This window comes from Papio anubis, chromosome 3 (genome assembly GCF_008728515.1).
Source record: "Papio anubis isolate 15944 chromosome 3, Panubis1.0, whole genome shotgun sequence".
In the NCBI taxonomy this organism is placed as follows: domain Eukaryota; kingdom Metazoa; phylum Chordata; class Mammalia; order Primates; family Cercopithecidae; genus Papio; species Papio anubis.
In genome coordinates, this window is record NC_044978.1 from 183,287,538 (window position 1) to 183,310,961 (window position 23,424).

Below are 23,424 nucleotides of genomic sequence, written 5' to 3' on the forward strand. Positions count from 1 at the left end.
GAGTGCAGTGGCACCATCTGGGCTCACTGCAGCCTTGACCTCCCAGGTTCAAGCAATCCTACTTCAGCCTCCTAGTAGCTGGGATCACAGGCACACACCACCACAGCCGGCTACTTTTTTTTGGTTTTTAGTAAAGAAGTCTTGCTATGTTGCCCAGGCTGGTCTTGAATTCCTGAGCTCAAGCGATCCTCTCACCTTAGCTTCCCAAAGTGCTGGGATTACAGGTGTGAGCCACAGTGCCTAGCCTTTTTGTTTAAGTTTTTTGTAAGACAGGGTCTCGCTGTTGCCCAGGCTGGTCTTAAACTCTGGACCTGAAGCAATCCTCTGGCTTCAGCCTCCCAAAGAGTTGGGATCACAGGCATGAGCCATCATCTCAGCCACTGCACTGTTTCAATACTGCTTATCTCAAGGCCAGTGCTTGTTGAGCTACTAAGAGGAAAAGAAAAGCAGTGTGACAGTAAGAATATAGTTTAAATGTAGGGTGTGTGACTTAACCCTTGCCTGGCATGACCTTAGGTCTTATTCATAATTTGGTATCTTATTGCCACTGGTGTCCCACTGACCACAAGGGGGTCCATTCAGTTGTTGGGGGCTTAGGATTTTAATTTTTTTTGAGACAGAGTTTCGCTCTTGTTGCCCAAGTTAGAGTGCAGTGGCATGATCTTGACCCACCACCTCCCGGGTTCAAACGATTCTCCTGCCTCAGCCTCCCGAGTAGCTGGGATTACAGGCATGTGCCATCACGCCAGGTTAATTTTGTATTTTTAGTAGAGACGGGGTTTCTCCATGTTGGTCAAGCTGGTCTCGAACTCCCGACCTCAGATGATCCTCCCACCTCGGTCTCCCAAAGTGTTGGGATTACCAGCGTGAGCCACCGCACCCTGCAAGGATTTTTAGTTTACAGTATTGAGGGTTATGGGATGCCCAGGGCCTGGGGAGGGAAGGGACAGGATGTGTCTGTCCTAGTCTTAGGATGACCTTTCAAGTTCAAAAGGGGGCGGTGGGCGCACCAAGGCACAGTCCTGAGAACAGCAGGTGCAAAAGCCAGGCCCTCCGAAAGGTGTAGGGCCTGAGAGGGATCCCAAGCATCCCTGGGGCTCAGCCTCCTGGACCTGACCCCACTGCCCACTCTTTTGGCTGGTTCCACTCTCCCCTGCATCCCTCACGTTGTCTCCAGCAGGAAGCTGTGGGAACCTGTTCCCAGGTGTATGTGTACCCCTGTTGGGGTTCTATTTGGCTGGATCCGCGGGGCCATCAGCTGCAACTGTGACGGGGGCGGGGAAGCGGGACGGATGGTGCGGATCTACAGGACCTCGCCTCCAGGTGGGGCCTCCCTGCTGAGCCAGGGATTCTTCAGGATACTTCAAGTCCAGTCAACTCCAGGCAGAGAGTGGGAGCGTCAGGTACCGGCGACACAGCGGAGGACGTCACGGGCGGGCAGGGAGGCAGCGGCATCCGAGACTAGCGGCGGAGACTAGCAGCTCAGTGGGTGGCCGGTGTGCGGCTAACGGCCAGGGCAGTGGGACCGGAAAGACTCAGTGTAGTGGTCAACTATCGCTACCTAAAAGGTTACTCCAAAACTTTAAGCGGCTCAAAACAGCAGACCGCGGCTACGCGCCTGCAGCGGCCACGGGACCGTGGGGAGCAGTCAGTACTGGCCATAGCCACGCCTTCCGGGTTCCGGGTTCCCGCCAGGGAGGAGACACGCCCCCACCTGGGCAGGGACCAAGCCGAGCCGCGCTCCACCCAGGCCGGGACCAATGGGAGATGCGCCACGACCCAGGCTGAGAAACGCGCCGCTTGCCCTTCCCCCACAACCTGCGCCGCGTCGCGCGCGGCCGAATCTCCCGCCAAAGCTGCCCCCGCCCGCCAAGGCGCGACCTATCAGCGTCGCAGCGGCCCGCGGCGGCCCGGCCGTCTCAATCCCGCGGGTGGAGCTCAACCTTTTCCTTAGGCCTCTCCTCAGCCCACGGCGTCGTTCCGGCTCCCGAGCCGAGCGCCAGGCAGTCGGGCTTTGCGGCTGCCCGCGGTTCTGAGGTCTCGCCCCAGCCCCAGTCGGCTGGCGAGGCGCGCGCAGCCGAGTGGACCCCCACGGCGTGGCCCGATGGTTTCGCCCGACCCGGCGCGCGCGGGAGGCCGAGGGGCGGGGCCCGGCGCCGATATAAAGGCGGTTGGGGGCGGGGCGCGCAGAGGTTGTGAGCGCCGGCGCGGGGACGCAGCTCGCTCCTTCAGGTCCGGTTCTTCCCTGCCCTGCTCTGCGCGCCCGGCCCGCGCCCCCGCCGCCTCAGCCCCGGCCCCGGCCCCGGCCCCGGCCCCGGCCCGCCCTGCGCGCCCGACGCGTGCTGCCATGGCCTGCCGCCCGCGAAGCCCGCCGAGGTATCAGAGCCGCTGCGACGGTGACGCCAGGTGAGGCCGGGCTGCGCGGCGGGCGAGGGAGCGCGTGCTCCGTGGGGCGGGGGTCGTGCGGGGCCGGATGTTGCGGGACGGGGGTCGTACGGCGGTCCCCGACCTCCCGAGCCCCGCCGACCGCGTTCCTCCCCGCAGCCCGCCGTCCCCCGCGAGATGGAGCCTGGGACGGAAGCGCAGAGCCGACGGCAGGCGCTGGAGGCCCGAAGACGCCGAGGAGGCCGAGCACCGCGGCGCCGAGCGCAGACCCGAGAGGTGGGCACGGGACCCGGGGGTCGGGGCGCGGTGGAGCCTTTGACGGGGCCGCGGGCTCCAGGGACCTTGTCGCGCTCTCTCGGTGCCGGGATCGGCCAGGTCGGCGTCCTGCGTCCTTTTACCTTTGTCTCCGCGCGGCCCCTGCACTGGGGCGCCCGCACCAGGCCTGGCAGGCGCCGGAACACTCCGGAAGCCTCTTCGCGGGGCGGGAGTCTGCTGAACTGGTGTCAGCCCGAGTTGGCCAGTTAGAGTCTGTGTGGTGCTCCCGGGAGAGGTCAGGGTCTCCGACGGGCTTCTCGTGAACACGTGGAAGTCAGGGGACACCCGAGTCCCGACGAGAAGTGAGTTTACCGGGTTCACCTGCTTGGCCATTTTCTAGGTTAGGCGGTGTGTAGGGGGAGGGTCGAGATGCGAGCGAAAGGAGGGCTTGATAGGGGTGGGACAGCCGAGGAGGGTTTGGAGGAAGTAAGCAGGGGTGCCAGTGGTCATAGTGGCGGGGCTTTAAGGGGCTATGGTTAGAGAAAACTCGAGGGGCTTTGTGTGGGGTGGTCCGTCCCGCATTGGGTTTGCTCCTAAGTTTCCTGAAAGGCATGGTGACTTGGCCGAGATGCAGCAGTGAAGGCGGGAGGAAATGCATGGTTCAGGATAGACTTCTGAAGGCAGGACCTATGAGACTTGCTGATGGGTTGGGGATGGGAGGTGTGAAAAGAAAATAAAAACTCGGACCCAAAACCACTATGCCAAAAGGAAGAAATTAAGCTGAAGGCGGAGTCCTGCGAGAAACTACCTTTGCGTTTCCTTTTGTTTCTAAGCAGATAGCTACAGATAAAAGATGAAGTGTCTCCACGGGTGAACTTTGTTCACCTTAAGTGCCGACTTACCGAGCGCACGAGGAATACATAATTGACTATTCCCCTAGCTGCTCGTTTTCTCTTGGAACATGTGGATCCTTTCTCCTTCAACCTACTCTTCTCTTTTAAATATTGAAGTCCTCACAATCATCTTTGGAGAAAGGCACAAATCACAGACTCTTTCTGTAATTTCGTGTTCTTTTAGTCATGTCCTTAACAAGTTAGCTAAATTCCTAAAGTAATTGAGACCTGTCTCAGACACTCTTTGGTTTACAGAGGAAAGAAGCATCAAGAATGACTCAAGCCTTTTAGGTCTGAACACTTGATTGTGGGGCCATTTGCCAAGATAGAGAAGATGGGCTGGAGCAGCTAGGTATGGGAAGTTGTGAGGCTTGAGAAACTGCTTAGAGAAGCAAAGGAGATGTCAAGAAAGGTAATGGAGTGTAGGAGTCTACATGGGAGGCATCTTCAGGCACAATGAGTTACCAGGGCATAGAGATGATATTTAAAGACTTGGGTCTAGGGGGCTGGGTGCAGCGGCTCCTGTCTGTAATCCCAGCACTTTGGGAGGCCAAGGCCGGCTGATCACCTGAGGTCAGGAGTTCGAGACCAGCCTGACTACATGGAGAAACCCCATTGTTGGGGACCAGCCTCAACACCACCCGTAGGGTACGCGAAGTCCGGTGGCAACAAAGGAATGAGAAGAGACAGGTTAGGAGTTCATAAAAGTGGGAGCCAGGGGCCCAGTTGGAAAATGGAGGCTGCAAAAGGTCCAGAGTTCTGGTCTCCACACTATTTATTGAGTACAATCACTTAAATCTAAGAAGTAGACGTTCAGGGCGAAACAGTGAAAGAGAAGCAGTGTATCATAGGCATAATTTATAGCAGTAGCGGTTTAAATGAATCTCGTTTGTGCTCAAACAGCATATCTGTAACTTACTGATGAGTAGCTAGTGGGAGCGGGCTTAACTAGGACCCTGCATATCTGTCCACATTCCAGTGCTTTAAAGGAGTGTCTTTCTTTTTTTTTTTTTTTTTTTTTTTTTTTGAGACGGAGTCTCGCTCTGTAGCCCAGGCTGGAGTGCAGTGGCCGGATCTCAGCTCACTGCAAGCTCCGCCTCCCGGGTTTACGCCATTCTCCTGCCTCAGCCTTCCCGAGTAGCTGGGACTACAAGCGCCCGCCACCGCGCCCGGCTAGTTTTTTGTATTTTTTAGTAGAGACGGGGTTTCACCATGTTAGCCAGGATGGTCTCGATCTCCTGACCTCGTGATCCGCCCGTCTCAGCCTCCCAAAGTGCTGGGATTACAGGCTTGAGCCACCGCGCCCGGCCAAAGGAGTGTCTTTCTCCTTGAACACAGTGTTTAAAAGATAAGAGAGCAGGTCTTGATCTGAGCATGGGAACATGATGGCAATTTTAGGAGGCTTTCCTCCTCAGAGGCCTCTTGTGGCTTTTCACAACTTACTGTCCCATATTTTTATGGCCAGTTTATACAGGCACCCGAAAAGCCTTTTTCCGAACACCCCCATCTCTACTAAATACAAAATACTCGGGAGGCTGAGGCAGGAGAATCCCTTGAGCCCAGGAAGGGGAGGTTGCAGTGAGCCGAGATTGAGCCATTGCACTCAAGTCTGGGCAACAAGAGTGAGACTTTGTCTCAAAAAAACAAAACAAAACAAAACAAAACAAAACAAAAACTTGGGTCTAGGGGTGGGTACAGAAGAGGCCTTAGGTCCAGATATGAAGGGAAGGTTATCAAACCTTATTGAGATCAAACTCTGAACTCTCCAGTGGTCTTATTTAGCTGAAGATAAAAATATTAAATCTGTACAGTGCTTTAGAAGTTACAGAAGTTTTTGGTGTCCTCATTCCTCCAACTATAGGAATGCTTCTGTGCTAGGGCCTTTGCACTTGGTGTTTGCACGTTGTGGGTAAGGCCTGGAGGCATCTGACAAATAGAGCCAGCTCCTTGATGGATAAGATCTAGAAGTACTCCCTTTGGAAGGTTGTTAGCTTAGTGTGTAAAATTAGGCTTTGTTGTCCTAAGATAGGGTAGATTGTGAATGTAACCCACTTAATCTAAGAAATGGACTTAAAGGTACCAAAATACGGTATGTAGTATATGGTCATTCACATACACAGGCTTTAAATTATTCTTGTAGTTCAGGAACTTGTTACACTGGGAGACCCAGACTTGAACCTCTTGATACACTAGTGAGGATGCTTGTATCCAATCCTGGACAGGCCTCTATTGAGTCAACTTAATTTTCAGTTAATTACCTAATTTGATTTCATGCCTTTCTACTGTTTTTAGAATCTGGAAATTTACTTTTAGAAATCCAATTTAAGTTTCTCTTGAGTTGTGTGACTGTAAGGGAAGAAATGATAATTACATAAGTATTATTCGTTAGTTATTGCAATTGTATTTTCCAAGCACAGCATTTGGTTTACAGCTAAAATAGGTTGCTTATTTGTTGTAAAGTTAGTTATCTAGCTTATTTTTTTGTGACGGAGTCTCACTGTCATCCCGGCTGGAGTGCAGTGGCATGATCTCACCTCACTGCAACCTCTGCCTTCCAAGTTTAAGCAGTTCTCCTGCTTTAGCCTCGGAGTAGCTGGGACTACAGGCATGCGCCACCACACCCGGCTATTTTTTTTTTTTTTTTTTGAGATAGAGTCTTGCTCTGTTGCCCAGGCTGGAGTGCAATGGCACGATCTCAGCTCACTGCAACCTCTGCCTCCGGGTTCAAGCAATTCTGCCTCAGCCTCCTGAGTAGCTGAGATTACAGGTGCACACCACCACGCCTGGCTAATTTTTGTATTTTTAGTAGAAACGAAGTTTCACCATGTTTGTCAGGCTAGTCTCAAACTCCTGACATAGCGATCCACCTGCCTTAGCCTCCCAAAGTGCTGGGATTACAGGCGTGAGCCACCATACCCAGCCTAATTTTTGTATTTTTAGTAGAAGCAGGGTTTTTTTTTTGTGTGTGTGAGATGGAGTCTCGCTCTGTCACCCAGGCTGGTGACAGAGCTTGCTCACTGCAAGCTCCACCTCCCAGGTTCATGCCATTCTCCTGCCTCAGCCTCCCGAGTAGCTGGGACTACAGGCGCCCGCCACTGCGCCTGGCTAATTTTTTGTATTTTTAGTAGAGACGGGGTTTCACCGTGGTCTCGATCTCCTGACCTTGTGATCCGCCCGCCTTGGCCTCCCAAAGTGCTGGGATCACAGGCATGAACCACAGCGCCCAGCCCGAGTAGAGGCGGGGTTTCATCATGTTGTCCAGGCTGGTCTCAAACTCCTGACCTTGTGATTTGCCTGCCTCGGCCTCCTAAAGTGCTGGGATAACAGGCATGAGCCTATGCACCCGACCTAGTGTTTAGTTTTAATATCAGTAATAACCAACAGAAAAACGGGGTAGAAAAATAAAAATGTGAGTTTATGTTTGATGTATAAATAAGATACATCAATTTCAATTGCCAGAATTTGGGGCATCAAGCCTTAAGCTTTCAAATTTCCTGATTTTTTTTTTTTAAATTTTAATTATTATTTTTTTGAGGCGGCATTGTCGCTCTGTTGCCCAGGCTGGAGTGCAACCTCCACCTCCCAGGTTCAAGTGATTCTCTTGCCTCAGCCTCCCGAGTAGCTGGGATTACAGGCACCTGCCACCACACCCAGCTGATTTTTGTATTTTTAGTAGAGATGGGGCTTCACCATGTTGGCCAGTCTGGTCTTGAACTCCTGACCTCAGGTGATCCGCCTGCCTCAACCTCCCAAAGTGCTGGGATTACAGGCGTGAGCCACCATGCCCGGACTATTATTTATTTATTCATTTATTTTTTGAGATGGGGTCTCTCTCTGTCTCCCGGGCTGGAGTGCAGTGCGTGATTTCGGCTCATTGCAACTCCGCTGGTGGATCACTGCAACTTCCACCTCCTGGGCCCAAGGGATTCTCCTGCCTCAGCCTCCCGAGTAGCTGGGATTACAGATGTGAGCTACCACGCCCAGCTAAGTTTTTGTGTTTTAGTAGAGATGAGGTTTCACCATGTTCCCTGGCTAGTGTGGAACTCCTGAGCCCAGGCAGCTGGCCTTGGCCTCCCCAGGTGCTAGGATTACAGGAGTGAGCCACTGCCTGGCCATAAATTTCCCGATATTGACTGAAGACTACCTTGAGCTTGAGATGGAACTGAGCTCCTGGATTTGGTTTGACTCAAGTGTAGGGGATACTTTGCCAGTAGATGGAGTCCTGATACAGCAGGGACTCTGACTTATACTCCTCCGTACACATTGTAATCATAGTGTATGTAACATTCTGAATTATTAATCATATGCACCTGAGAGGTAAACGGCTATGTTAGCTATTCTATATTACTATTTATTTATTTTTTGAGACGGAGTCTGTGTTGCTGAGGCTGGAGTGCAGTGGTGCAATTTCGGCTCACTGTAGCCTCCGCCTCTGGGGTTTAAGCAGTTCTCCTGCCTCAGCCTCCCTAGTAGGTGAGACTACTGGTGTGCACCACTGCACCTGGCTACTTTTTGTATTTTTATGTTATTTTTGTATTTTATTTTAACATGGCGGGGTTTCGCCCCCATGTTAGCCAGGCTGGTGTCGAACTCCTTATCTCGGGTCATCCACATGCCTCGGCCTCCCCAAAGTGCTGGGATTACAAGTATGAGCCACCGCAGCCTGCCACCATATATATTTTTTTGAGATAGAGTCTTGCCCTGTTTCTCAGACTGGAGTGCAGTGCCAGGATCAAGGCTTATCCAGCCTTGACCTCCTGGGCTAGAGTGATCCTCCTGCCTGGGCCTCCTACGTAGCTGGGACTACAGGCACACCCCACTGTGCTCGGCTGTTTATTTATTTTGGAGATGAAGTTTCAACCTTTTTATTAAAATCAACTTCTCGCAATGTATAAATGCTGCATATTAGCACACATGAAAAAGACAACTTCTAAGGTACCCAGAAATGTGTTCATACAGGTTACAGAGTGGACAATTTGCTCTAGACAGTCAGCATTGGATAAATCAGAAGATTATCATCCCTCAGTACTGTACCCAGTCTCAGTAAATATTTACAACATGGTGAGAAGGTGTCAGCTGTACTTGCTTTCTAATTCTATGAAGTACTCAGACTTACAGATAATTCAGAACTAAAGACTCTCCCATGATAATCTGGCAATTCTATGAAGTACTCAGACTTACAGATAATTCAGAACTAAAGACTCTCCCATGATAATCTGGCAAAACAAAAGAAGTAGTCTAAAGTCTCGGTGATTTTGGTGTGTGCTACTTCCATGATCAAATCCAAACACTCCTGGGGTGGGCTGGATAAGTTTTTGGTAGCCTGCTTCATTATCAGAAGTTTGGTAATAAGCCTTACCAATAGAATACCATTTCTTCAGCATCAGTCATTTCTCAGCTGGTTAATGGATCAATGATCTCATAATGAATGAAAATGGAGAGAGAACGGAAGACAATTCTTCTCACACTTAACAGGAATTAGGATGGGTCAATGCAGTCCGGGTGTGGTGGCTCACGGCTGTAATCCCAGCACTTTGGGAGGCTGAGGTGGGTGGATCACCTGAGGTTGGGAGTTCGAGACCAGCCTGGCCAACATGGAGAAACCCAGCCTCTGCTAAAAATAAAAAATTAGCTGGGCGTGGTGGCTCATGCTTATAATTTCAGCTACTCGGGAGGCTGAGGCAGGAGAATCGCTTGAACTTGGGAGGTGGAGGTTACAGTGAGCTGAGATTGCGCCATTGCACTGCAGTTTGGGCAACATGAGCGAGACTCCATCTCAAAAAAAAAAAAATGGGTCAATGCAGAACAGAAGGAGGCAGACATTTGGCAAGTGCGGGATCCTACTGTTTAGTATAGATGTGTCTGAAAAATTCTTATCCTGGAGGTTCATATTCAGATGAAGGAGTCTACACTGGCCAGATAACCTGGAGGAATGCCCGACCTGCACTTTTATGATACGGATACAGGCTTGGGACTACACAGTGGAAACACCCACCTGAGAGGGCCTCAGTTAGAGACTTACCTTGCAGATCCTTCTCAGTTTGACGACACATCCCTCTGTATGGCCAGCCAGGGGGCACGAGGTTGGTGGAAGTGAGTAGTTGCTCTGCACCATCAAGCATGCACATATCTGTCTAGATGTGCCCACAATCTATGAAACTTGGGCTTTGTTAGAATAATGGAATTCTTTGGTCCTCGGTTTTATGAAAGGCAATATTGTCACAATCCTGTCAACATTGACATTGGCAGTGACTGCAAGCTGGGGACTAATGGCATAGGGACAAATTAAATACTAAATGGGAAACTCTACACTCTCTGAACTTCTCAGAGTCAGCTTCATGAGCTCCAGCATTAGGCTGGATGTTGGATCAGTGAGATAAGGCTAACCCATAGAAATGCCAGAACTGAAGCTGAAAACTAGATATGGGTTTTTCTGACTACCACACACACTGCACAAATTTGAAGCAAATCTCCATCTTAATGTCTAATACGGTGGCTTTATAAACACATACCAGAGATGAACCAAATAACTTGATTTTAGCCATATGATAGCTCTGGACTACTGAAGTGTGGACACCCAAAAGGAATCATAGTTTAGTTTGAAGTCTTACATTCTAGTTGGTTTTATTAGACCTCCCGAACACAGTGGGCACGCTGCCAAGGAGCTCCGTGACTTCTGCTCTAGTGACAGCCCTGGGTAGATTCAACTGATAGGTTCTGTTCTACACCATGTTTGCTTTTGTCCTGTTAAACTCCAGTTTAGTATGGCTTGATACAGATAGTTCACTGATTTAATGCTTTTATTTTTTTGGGTGGGGGGTAGAGATGAAGTCTCACTATCTTGCCCATGCTGGTCTTGAACACCTGGGTTCAGGTGATCCTCCTATCTTGGTTTCCCAAGTGCTGGTATTACAGGCGTGAGCCACTGTGCCCCACCAGCCTTTGAATATTTCTTGACATACAGTTTGAAAGGAAACAGTACGTATCATGGTTCAGCAGCATTTTCGTTTTATTGCAGCTTTACCACTCCTGAAGGCCCTAAACCCCGTTCCAGATGCTCTGACTGGGCAAGTGCAGTTGAAGAAGATGAAATGAGGACCAGAGTTAACAAAGAAATGGCAAGGTACACATTTTGGACCACTTTGAAGTATTAATCTGTGGCATTTTCAGTAACACATTAAATTTGATATATGTCTTAGAACAGTGGTTCTCAAAGGTCTGAGCTCCAGACCAAAGGCATCAACATTTACTGGGGACTTGTTGGAAATACAGATTCTCAGACCCTTCCCTGGGCCTGCGAATGGGGTGGGGCCTGGCCATCCTGTGAAAAGCCCTGCAGGTGAGTCCACTCTTTCAAGCTTGGAGACCACTGTGTTCCTGGTGGTAATCCTTCTGAGAGTGGAAGTAGGTGCACAGTGGTGTTACTGCTGGATTGCAGGCTGGAGGACTATCAGAAACTTTCTCTTTTTTTTGGAGATAGAGTCTTGCTCTGTTGCCCAGGCTGGAGTACAGTGGCAAGATCTCGGCTCACTGCAAGCTCTGCCTCGCGGGTTCAAGAGATTCTCCTGCCTTAGCCTCCTGAGTAGCTGGGATTACAGGCACAGGCCACCATGCCTGGCTAATTTTTGTATTTTTTGTAGAGATGGGGTTTCACCATGCTGGTCAGGCTGGTCTCGAATTCCTGATCCGCCCACGTTGGCCTCCCAAAGTGCTAGGATTACAGGCATGAGCCAGTGTGCCCGGCCTAACTATCAGGAACTTACTGCAGTCATTTGTTACCACCGACCTTCTGTGTGCGGTGCTCACACAACCCAGCACACTAGATGGAGTGCTCTCTCCAGATGAAGGAATACATTGACACCGGCTCAGGCAACAAACACAGCTCAGAAATGCCAACATACAAGGAAAGGTCTCAAACTTGGATTCTGTGAACCTCTTGCAGTTGTACACAAGATTGTGTGTGTATCCAAGTTACCGCAAACTAAGCTACTTCCTCTTCGTTGACTCATTACCTAATGCATCCTTAACCACTGTTTAATCTCCCTTGATTATCAGTGTGTTGGTCCTTTCTCTTTTGATGAGTTGCCTAACTCAAACCCAGTTGCATGGACTGGGTTTATTCATACCGAGTTAAAATGTGGCTTATAATTAGTTGAAGCATTTTACAAGATAATTTTAGCCAACAGCTGGCTGATAAACAGGGTCTTGAGAAAAAAGTGTCTTGCGTGTCAGCCACGGAATCATACCTAGACTACCTGTTCTCATTTTGGCAGCCAGTGATGGTATTTATAGCTGCCTCCTTTGAAAAGGGACAGGAATATGTGGGCATTGGTTATTGAACATTTTGGGGAGTTATTTGTAATTTCTTGTATCAAAATGTTTGGGTGGATAGTATGCCTTGGTAAAAGAAATGAAGTAGGAGTTCACAGATGTGAGTATCAATGTTTTTCGTGAATTACTGTATTTATATAGGTCTTCACTTTCTCAACTATAAAATTAGAATGTTAGCCGGGTGCAGTGGCTCACGCCTGTAATCCCAGCACTTTGGGAGGCCGAGGCAGGTGGATCACGAGGTCAGGAGATCAAGACGATCCTGGCTAATACGATGAAACCCCGTCTCTACTAAAAATACAAAAAATTAGCCAGGCGTTGTGGCAGGCGCCTGTAGTCCCAGCTACTCAGGAGGGTGAGGCAGGAGAATGGCGTGAACCCGGGAGGCGGAGCTTGCAGTGAGCCGATATCGTGCCACTGCACTCCAGCCTGGGCGACAGAGCGAGACTCCGTCTCAAAAAAAAAAAAAAAAAAAAAGAATGTTGACTTAACCCGTATAGTTTGTGTTGCATTCACAAGTCTTAGAACAGTTCTTGCATACCTATAGCCTAGTTGCTCCCTCAAGTCACCCCTTGCCAGGGATTATCTGCAGCTCATATTCAGGCATATTCTACCTGTCTAGATTGTCCTGTGAGTGGATCCCTATTTATTCTTCAGATAGCTCATGGGTCTGTGCCTGAAAATTGTCTTGTTTTGGAAAACAGCACTGTTTGGACTACTCTGTTGATTATACCCTTTGTGAAGGAAAGCTATGGCTTTTATTTATTATTATTTTTTGAGATGGAGTCTTGCTGTGTTGCCCAGGCTGGAGTGCAGTGGTGCAATCTCGGCTCACTGCAACCTCTGCCTCCCAGGTTCAAGCGATTTACTGCTGCAGCCTCCTGAGTAGCTGGGATTATAGCCATGTGCCACCATATCTGGCTAATTTTTGTATTTTTAGTAGAGACTGGGTTTCACCATGTTGGCCAGGCTTGTCTCAAACTTCTGACCTCAGGTGATTCGCTCACCTTGGCCTCCTAAAATGTTGGGATTATAGGCGTGATCCACCGTGCCCGGCCAAAGCTGCAGCTTTTAGTGCGACCTGTGTGATTTAAAACCTCCTGGCCCTTTAGTGAGCCGTTACTGGCAGGCCAGCTTCCCAACAGTAAGGGGTATGAAATGTCAGCTTACTGTGCTTTAAGGAGACTAACAGACTACAAACTAGCAGTATAAGAGTATGAAAATGGATTTTTGGCATGGCACGGTGGCTCACGCCTGTAATCCCAGCACTTTTGGAGGCCAAGGCTGGTGGATCACCTGAGATCAGGAGTTCGAGACCAGCCTGACCAACATGGAAAAACCCCATCTCTATTAAAAATACAAAATTAGCTGGGCGTGGTGGCTCATGCCTGTAATCCCAGCTACTTGGGAGGCTGAGGCAGGAGAATCACTTGGACCCGGGAGGCAGAGGTTGCAGTGAGCCAGGATCTCACCATTGCACTCCAGCCTAGGCAACAAGAGGGAACTCCGTCTCAAAAAAAAAGAAAATGGATTTTCATCATACCTGAAACCAGTCTTTGTCATCTGTGGTACTGGAGAGAATGAGGCCCTGTAGCACATGATTTGCAGGACTAATCTCTGAATCATACAAAGATGGTGTTATATAGCTAGTGCTACTCTAGATAGGAGATAGCACAGGAGATAATTACTTCATTACCTTCTGGCATCCAAGCTGCACTGAACACCTCAGCAAACTTGGGTGGATTTTAGATTTTAAGAGGAGGCACAGTGATACATGACATAATTTAGATGCCTGCATGACAGACCAGGCGTGGTGGCTCACTCCTGATCTCAGTACTTTTGAGAGACCGAGGTGGGAGGATCGCTTGAGCTCAGGAGTGCAAGAGCAACCTGGGCCATATAGACCTCCATCTCTCCCAAAAAAAAAAATTTTTGGAGATGGGTGTGATGGCACTTGCCTGGAGTCCTAGCTGCTTGGGAGGCTGAGGTGGAATGATTGCTTCAGCCTAGCAGTATGAGGCTGTGGTGAGCTGCCATGATCGTGCTGCTGTACTCTAGCCTGGGTGACAGAGTGAGACTCCATCTCAAAAAAAGATACCCACATGAACTTGGAGCTCAAGGTAGTTCGTGGTTTCAACGTTAGATTGCGCTAGACTCCTTTTGGAGATGTCATATTTCTGTTTTTTGCAAAGCCGTGTTCTGGTAATGACTGCAATAGAAAGCAGATGCCTCAGGAAGTTCATGAGGAACAAGACAAAAGGGGGCATGTTTGGTCTCCAAGATTGGAGAAGGTATGCAGTGCCCAGTAGGCATACGGGTCCCATTAGTAAGTGTGGTGTTTTTAAAATAAAAATATATTTCAATTTGTGTTTTCTTTTTCTTTTTTTAAGGCTGCTAAGTTTTTGGGGATGTACATTTTTGTTGTGTGGATCTCACTACTTAAACTGAACCTGACAAGGATTTCTTTTGGCCCAGGGAGCTTCTGGATTTCATAGGATGGTGTGCCTGAGGGTATCAGGGTGGAGCTTCCTCAGACCTGGCTGCTTTATTTTTATACCTTTTTTAAAAACAGCAATATTTATTTTGCCCTCAGATATAAAAGGAAACTTCTCATCAATGACTTTGGAAGAGAGAGAAAATCATCATCAGGAAGGTAAAGGCTGTGTAAATGATTATTTTCTAATTTGATAGACCTGTAATTTGTTTAAAAAAAAAAATTGTGACTGTCAGAAATGCTGATTGTCACAGTAGCATTTTATTAATACTTTCTTCACTGATTTGAAATACTATATCTATTGTGAACTAAATTCCCATACATGCAGTCTCTGGACTGTTGAGGATTAATATGGTTGGGAATCTGGAGTGAATCCTCCATTATTGTGTTTTGACATTTTCTTGGCTTACCTTACATGGTGATCTTAATTGCAGGGCTTATTCTGTTAATCTGTTGTTTTTTCAGTTCTGATTCAAAGGAGTCTGTGTCCACTGTGCCGGCTGACTTTGAGACAGATGAAAGTGTCCTAATGAGGAGACAGAAACAGATCAACTATGGGAAGAACACAATTGCCTACGATCGTTATATTAAAGAAGTCCCAAGGTAGTCTTGTCTCAGTGGCATGTCTTTTTTTTTTTTTTTTTTTTTTGAGACGGAGTCTCGCTCTGCCGCCCAGGCTGGAGTGCAGTGGCCGGATCTCAGCTCACTGCAAGCTCCGCCTCCCGGGTTCCCGCCATTCTCCTGCCTCAGCCTCCCGAGTAGCTGGGACTACAGGCGCCCGCCACCTCGCCCGGCTAGTTTTTTTTTGTATTTTAGTAGAGACGGGGTTTCACCGTGTCAGCCAGGATGGTCTCGATCTCCTGACCTCGTGATCCGCCCGTCTCGGCCTCCCAAAGTGCTGGGATTACAGGCTTGAGCCACCGCGCCCGGCCTCAGTGGCATGTCTTGAACAAGCCCTGTAGCATTGCATTTCTAAAGAGTTGCTTAGATTGTGTAGTACAGATGATGCTGGGGATAGTTCACACTTACTAAGAGCTATTTAATAGAGACTTACTGGGACTTATGATGTAAATAAAGAATGGATTGGCAACTAAAAAACTAAAGATATGAAGATTTTAAAAATCATTTTCAGAATTTTGAATGTTAGATAACATTTTATTTCTTAGGAGTCAGCAATTATATAGATGTAAACTTATTAAAATACATGATGGGGAAAAAAATGAAGTTCAAGTTAAATACTGTAAAATTCTAATTGGAGAAAAATAATTGGCATTGCCCTATTTCCTTTAAGCAGCATGTTCTTGCCTATCTTGCTCCATCAAACACACAGACACAAAAGGATATAAAGAAAGCTTTAGTGTTTTCCTGAACTTTTGGGCAGGATTGGGGTTGAAATTTAGTTTTCTGGGCCAGGTGCAATGGTTCATGCTTGTAATTCCAGCACTTTGGGAGGCCAAGAGGACCACTTGAGGCCAGGAGACTAGCCTGGGCAATACAGGGAGACCTCATCTCTACAAAAAATTTTAAAATTAGCCAGGCGTGGGCCGGGCACGGTGGCTTATGCCTGTAATCCCGGCACTTTGGGAGGCCGAGGCGGGTGGATCACGAGGTCAGGAGATTGAGACCATCCTGGCTAATACGGTGAAACCCCATCTCTACTAAAAATACAAAAAATTAGCTGGGCGTAGTGGCGGTTGCCTGTAGTGCCAGCTACTCAGGCTGAGGCAGGAGAATGGTGTGAACCCGGGAGGCAGAGCTTGCAGTGAGCTGAGATCATGCCACTGCACTCCAGCCTGGGCTGCAGAGTGTGAGACTTTGTCTCTAAAAAAAAAATTTTTACTTTTGGCCGAGTGCAGTGGCTCACACCTGTAATCGCAGCACTTTGGGAGGCTGAGGCAGGCGGATCACGAGGTTGGGAGATCGAGACCGTCCTGGCTAACACGGTGAAACCCCGTCTCTACTAAAACTACAAACAATTCGCTGGGGGTGGTGGTGGGCGCCTGTAGTCCCAGCTACTCGGGAGGCTGAGGCAGGAGAATCGCTTGAACCTGGGAGGAGCAGGTTTCAGTGAGCCAAGATTGCACCACTGCACTCCAGCCTGGGTGACAGAGCAAGACTCCATCTCAAAAAAAAAAAATTTTTTTTTTTTTTTTTAAATTTTTTGGAACATAGATAGCAAAGGAATAGTAAGATTCAATGTGATGGTGCTTTTTTGTTTCCTCCTGAGTCTTGCTGTGTTACCCAGGCTGAAGTGCAGTGGCATGATCATGTCTCACTATGTATTTATTTTATTTTTTTGAGATGGAGTGTTGCTCTGTCGCCCAGGCTGGAGTGCAGTGGTGCAGTTTCGGCTCACTGCAACCTCCGCCTCCTGGGTTCAAGTGATTATCTTGCCTCAGCCTCCTGAGTATCTTGGACCACAGGCGCACGCCACCACACCCGGCTAATTTTTATATTTTCAGTAGAGATGGGGTTTCACCATATTGGCCAGGCTGGTCTTGCACTGTTGACCTCATGATCTGTCTGTCTCCGCCTCCCACAGTGCTGGTATTACAGACGTGAGCCACCGTGCCTGGCCATCATGGCTCACAGTAGTCTTGAACTCCTGGCCTCAAGCAATCCTCCCACCTCAACCTCCTGAGTAGCTGGGACTAGCAGTGCATGCCACCACACCTGGCTAAATTGTAAAAATTTTGTAGAGATGGGAGTCTCCCTGTGTTGCCCAGGTTGGTCTTGAACTCCTGGCCTCAAGTAGTCCTCCCAAAGTACTGGGATTACAAGCGTGAGCCACTGTGCCAGGTGGATAGTGCTTTTTTTCTGAGACGAAATTTTGTTCTAGTTGTCCAGGCTGGAGTGCAATGGTGCAATCTTGGCTTACCGCAACCTCCACCTCCCAGGTTCAAGTGATTCTCCTGCCTTAGCCTCCAGAGTAGCTAGGATTGCAGGCGTGCGCCACTATGCCCGGCTAATTTTTTTGTATTTTTAGTACAGATGGGGTTTCTCCATGTTGGTCAAGCTGGTCTTGAACTCCCGACCTCAGGTGATCCACCTGCTTCGGCCTCCCAAAGTGCTGGGGTTACAGGCGTGAGCCACCGTGCCCGGCCCAGATAGTGGTTTTTTTTTTGTTTACATATTTGTTTGTTTTGTAGAATCTCAGTTGATTTTTTATTTATTTAATTTTGAGACGGAGTCTCGCTCTCGCCAGGCTGGAGTGCAGTGGCGCGATCTCAGCTCACTGCAACCTCCGCCTCCTGGGTTCAAGAGATTCTCCTGCCTCAGCCTCCTGAGTAGCTGGGAGAACAGGTGTGCACCACCATGCCTGGCTAAGTTTTTGTATTTTTAGTAGAGACGGGGTTTCACCATGTTGGCCAGGCTGGTCTTGAACTTCTGATCTCAGGTGATCTGTCTGCCTCAGCCTCCCAAAGTGCTGGGATTACAGCGTGGACCACTGTGCCCGACTTTTGTTTTTGTTTTTGTTTTTGTTTTTTGAGATGGAGTCTCGCTGTTTTTTTTTTTGAGATGGAGTCTCTGCTCACTGCAAGCTCCGCCTCCCGGGTTCACGCCATTCTCCCGCCTCAGCCTCCGAGTAGCTGGGACTACAGGTGCCCACCACCTTGCCCGGCTAGTTTTTTTTGTATTTTTAGTAGAGACGGTGTTTCACCATGTTAGCCAGGATGGTCTCGATCTCCTGACCTCGTGATCCACCCGCCTCGGCTTCCCAAAGTGCTGGGATTACAGGCTTGAGCCACCGTGCCCGGCCTGTTTTTTTTTTTTTTTTTTTTTTTTTAAAGGTGGAGTCTTGCTCTGTTGACCAGGCTGGAGTTGCAGTGGCATGATCTAGGCTCACTGCAACCATCGCCTCCCAGGTTCAAGTGATTCTTCTGCCTCAGCCTCTGCAGTAGCTGGGACTCCAGGCATGAACCACTATGCCTGGCTAATTTTTGTTATTTTTAGTAGATATGGGGTTTCATCATGTTGGCCAGCCTGATCGCAGACTCCGGAGTTCAAGTGATTTGCCATGTCCAGCAGGGTTTTTTATTTTTGAGACAAAGTATCGCGCTGTTGCCCAGGCTGGAGCAACACAAACTCGGCTCACTGCAGACTCCACCTCACTGGTTCAGGCGATCCTCCTACCTCAGCCCCCTAGTAGCTAGGATTATAGGCACCACGAGTGGCTGATTTTTGTATTAGTAGAGACGGGGTGTTGCCACGTTGGCCAAGCTGGTCTTGAACTGCTGACCTCAGGTGATCCACCCGCCTCGGCCTCCCAAAGTGCTAGGATTATAGGTGTGAGCCACTGCGCCCAGCCCCTAGCTGTTTTTTGTTTTTGTTTTTTCTTTTTTTTTTTCATGACGGGGTCTCGCACTGTCACCCAGGCTGGAGTGCAGTGGCATAATCTCAGCTTACTGCTACCTCTATCTCCCGGGTTCTAAGCAATTCTCCTGCCTCAGCCTCCCAAGTAGCTGGGACTACAGGCGCGCACCACCAGGGCCAGCTAATTTTTGTATTTTTAGTAGAGACGGGGTTTCACAATGTTGTCCTGGATGGTCTCAATCTCTTGACCTCGTGATCCGCCCGCCTCAGCTTCCCAAAGTGCTGGGATTACAGGTGTGAGCCACTGGCGCCTGGCCTTTTTTTTTTTTTTTTTTAATAGAAATGAGGTCTCACTGTGTTGCCCAGGCCTTTTTGAATTCCTGAGCTTAAGTTATCTTGGCACGACTTCCCAAAATGCTAGGATTACAGGCGTAAGCCACCACACCTGGTGATCTAAAATTTTAAAAATAATACTAATCTCATAGTTTGGTTAATCTTCGAGCTAATGTGGAAAGGTGAGTGGCATGTGGGCATGTGCTAGAATAATCTTTCTCCTGTAGACACCTTCGACAACCTGGCATTCATCCCAAGACCCCTAATAAATTTAAGAAGTATAGTCGACGTTCGTGGGACCAGCAAATCAAACTCTGGAAGGTGGCTCTGCATTTTTGGGATCCTCCAGCTGAAGAAGGATGTGATTTGCAAGAAATGTATGTCTTTATTGCATTCTTGTTCTGTAATTCTCTGATTGGTCCAGTGACTGGAGCAGCTGTGCATCACTGAGACAGGAGGTTCTGGTGCCAAGTTCCCCAGCAGCTGTTGGCGAGCAGAGCAGCTGCTGCTGCAGCTTGGTGCCAAGTTCTTCTGTACTGGGTGGGAGGCAGCTGGAAGGAAGAGTTTGCTTCCTGGATTGAATTTATTTTTTCAAGCACAGTCAATCTGGGAATACAGGTTTTGTTTGTTGTTTTGCTGTTTTTATTGTTGGAGCTCTTTTTGCCCTACAGTACAGCAATCTCTGGAATTTGTTTTTTAAATATAAATATCCTGAAAAGTATTTGTGTCATTTCTGTCCAACCATGAAAATAAAAGTTCTTAATTAAGGAAGAAGGCTTTCTTTCCCTGTTGGCTTTTTTTTTTTTTTTTTTTGAGATGCTCTGTCACCCAGGCTGGAGTGCAGTGGTGTGATCTCAGCTCACTGCAACCTCCACCTCCTGGGTTCAAGTGGTTCTCCTGTCTCAGCCTCCTGAGTAGCTGGGATTATAGGCACGCACCACCACGCCGGGCTATTTTTTGTATTTTTAGTAGAGACAGGGTTTCACCATGTTGGTCAGGCTGGTCTCAAACTCCTGACCTTGTGATCTGCCCGCCTCAGCCTCCCAAAGTGCTGGGATTACAGGCGTGAGCCACTGCTCCCAGCCCTGTTGGCTTTTAAACTTGTGCCTAGTTGAAATGTCTCAGGCCTGAACTTTTGCTGCATCATGGGAATACCTGCTGACCAGGAAGGTAGAGAGAATGATCTTGTACCTCCCTCCTTCTATGTGGGGTTTCTTCTCAGCTCCCCTCTGGTCCTGAGCCTCTCCCTTTCTCAGACACATGTTTTAAACAAACAATTGAGTTTCTCCTCTGTGCTGGGAAATTTATGTTAGAGACTGGCATCTTTGAAACGATTTGTAAGTGACTTAACCAGTTTATCCTGACAGATGTCATTCGGGTTTTTTTCCCCAGTGTGACACTAGTGTCCCATTCTCTGAGTACAAACTTGGAAGAAATTAGTGATGATGCATAGTATGTTCACAATGCTTGTTTCTCCCCCTCAAAAATTGGGCTTATGAGTGCTTCTGTTTCCAAGGATGCTTGTGTGGTGAGCCCAGCAGATCTTTTTGCTGCTTCTCATTGCCACCAGCTTTCTCTCTGCTGGATTGATTGGGCTAGGGTTAAGTCTGTCAAATAGTCACTGAAAGCTGACCTCTCAGGGAGCCTAGGGGACACTGTCAGTGGCGTGTCCCCTAGGCTCACACAACAGCTGTGGCTGTACTATATGGGTGGGGTTTGTCTGTAGCGAACAGACTTGAATTCAGCTGCGCCCCATTTCCTGGGTTTGTTAAGTTAGTGCCTGATGCACCTATTGGATTTCGTTTAACAGACACCCTGTAGACCTTGAATCTGCAGAAAGCAGCTCCGAGCCCCAGACCAGCTCTCAGGATGACTTTGTAAGTACTTTCTTTGGATGAGTCTTCCAGCTTGGGGGTCGCAGGTGAATTGTTAACACGTACTGCCTTACAAACTGAAGTCTGGGCTGGGCACGGTGGCTCACGCCTGTAATCCCAGCACTTTGGGAGGCCAAGGCGGGCAGATCCTCTGAGGTCAGGAATGCAAGACCTGGCCAACATGGTGAAACCCTGTTTCTTCAAAATACAAGTATTAGCCGGGCATGATGGTGGGTGCCTGTAGTCTCTGCTACTCAGGAGGCTGAGGCGGGAGAGTAGCTCGAACCCAGGAGGTGGATGTTTCAGTAAGCCGAGATCGCACCACTGCACTCCAGCCTGGGCAACAGAGCAAGACTGACTCAAAAGAAAAAAAAGAAAAAAACCGTCTGCTGGGCACAGTGGCTCACGCCTGTGATCCCAGCACTTTGGGAGGCTGAGGCCAGCAGATCACCTGAAGTCAGGAGTTCAAGACCAACCTGGCCAACAATGGTGAAACCCCGTCTCTACTAAAAATACAAAAACTAGCCGGGTGTGGTCGTGAAGGCCTGTAATCCCAGCTACTCAGGAGGCTGAGGCAGGAGAATCACTTGAACCTGGGAGGCAGAGGTGGCAATGAGCCGAGATTGCACCACTGCCCTCCAGCCTGAGTGACAGAGTGAGACTCTGTCTCAAAAGAAAACAGTTTTAAAATGTATCAATTTAAATGCTGTCTCCTGTCCTGAGACAGCCACTATTTGTGGTGTTGTCTAGGCTTTTAGAATTCTTTCTGTGCTTATAAACTATGTACCTGGCCAGGTGCAGTAACTAGTGACTCCTTCCTATAATCCCAGCACAATGGGAGGCCAACCAAGGCAGGAGGATTGCTTGAGCCCAGGAGTTCGAGACCAGCCTGGCCAACATATACTCCATCTCTACAAAATAAAAATAAAATGTGTGTACATCTAAACTTCAGTGTCTTGTAAATAGTACATGTGGTTTCTCTTTGCAGTGTCACTATTAAAATCTCAGTTGCACGTGAAGTGTACACCTTGCTGTGCATTACGTCACATGATTTACCACATAAGCTGTGGGGGTGTAGGAAGTGGTCCCTGTTTTCAGGGTGAGATGAATGTCAGCTGACCCATGCTTCTGTTTTCCAGGATGTGTACTCTGGCACACCCACCAAGGTTAGACATATGGACAGTCAAGTGGAGGACGAGTTTGATTTGGAAGCTTGTTTAACTGAACCCTTGAGAGACTTCTCGGCCATGAGCTAACTGCCACCTGGCGGCCAGGAAGAGAAACAGCTCCTCCCTGACTAGGTGGAAGGCTGGCCAGGCACCAAGCATGTGTGTGCACTTATACCTGGTGGCTTCTCTGTTAGTAGTCCATTATCTCATGATGAATTATTTTTGCCTTACTTTCTTAAGAAACATTAATAAGAAACATTAATTTTATGTATAGTGAGTGTATTTTGCATGTTTTAAATTGTAAATGGCGCTAAATCCAAGAAAGTGTACTTGAAGCAATCTTCCAGCAAGCTTAATTGCATAATCCCTGTTGTCCTCCAGGGTAAGCTGACAGGTCTACTTAACTGGTTTTCCACAGGCACTTCAGTTGCTGCTTGTCAGATGGACTGTTTTGGATTTAACCGTGTAATCCATGGGACCAATTGAGAGTCAGCTACTTTTATAGGCATCAAAGTATTCTCAGACACCTTTAATATCTTTATGGAAACTTAGTTTTTGGCCTTTTACCAGTATGTCATAACAGCACTCTGAAGTCAGACATTGTTAAATTGAGCTATTAAACTAATGGGTTTTATGTAAGTTATATGGTCTTAATTTGGTACTTGTAAATAGCACTAGTTAGATTCTTTAGAATACTCCGAGTTAGGGCAGCAGAGCAGAGCGATTTAGAAAGAACATTTTAAAGCAATCAGTTAATTTACCATGTAAAATTGCTGTAAATGATAATGTGTACAGATTTTCTGTTCAAATATTCAATTGTAAACTTCTTAAGACTGTTTTGTTTCTATTGCTTTTGTATGGGATATTGCAAAAATAAAAAGAAAAGAACCTTCTTTAAGTGACTGAGGGTGTTGCCAGGTGGCCCAGCTGCCATGAGAGCGAGGGTCAGAGTTGTGTCTGCCTTTGTTGTGTCTGAAGCGAGTGGCACTGGGTAAAGGGCCTTCTTTATTTTTTTAATGTTAGTTTTTGATAGAGTTTTGCTCTTGTTGCCCATGCTGGAGTGCAATGGTGCGATCTTGGCCCGCTGCAACCTCAGCCTTCTGGGTTCAAGCGGTTCTCCTGCCTCAGCCTCCTAAGTAGCTGGGATTACAGGCATGTGCCACCACGCCCAGCTGATTTTGTATTTTTAGTAGAGATAGGATTTCTCTAGGTTGGTCAGGCTGGTCTGGAACTCCCGACCTCAGGTGATCTGCCTGCGTCAGCCTCCCAGAGTGCTGGGATTACAGGTTTGAGCCACCGCGCATGGCCGGGGGCTGCCTTTCGTAGGTGTCATGTCATACTTGGTCTGATGCTTATCAGCACTGGTATGGCAGCCT

At 48.3% G+C, this 23,424-nt stretch overlaps 1 protein-coding gene across 1 annotated transcript; it reads left to right on the top strand.

Annotated features, from left to right (window-relative positions):
* The first annotated feature begins 1,769 nt into the window (after positions 1 to 1,769).
* On the top strand, positions 1,770 to 22,941 carry SLBP (stem-loop binding protein). The gene is made up of 8 exons (XM_003890903.3): positions 1,770 to 2,406; positions 2,545 to 2,661; positions 10,552 to 10,656; positions 14,458 to 14,517; positions 14,824 to 14,961; positions 19,233 to 19,382; positions 20,816 to 20,882; positions 22,019 to 22,941. The coding sequence occupies exons 1-8, from the start codon at positions 2,105 to 2,107 to the stop codon at positions 22,133 to 22,135; spliced, it is 1,056 nt and encodes a 351-aa protein (XP_003890952.1). The 5' UTR covers positions 1,770 to 2,104; the 3' UTR covers positions 22,136 to 22,941.
* Positions 22,942 to 23,424: the final 483 nt, after the last annotated feature.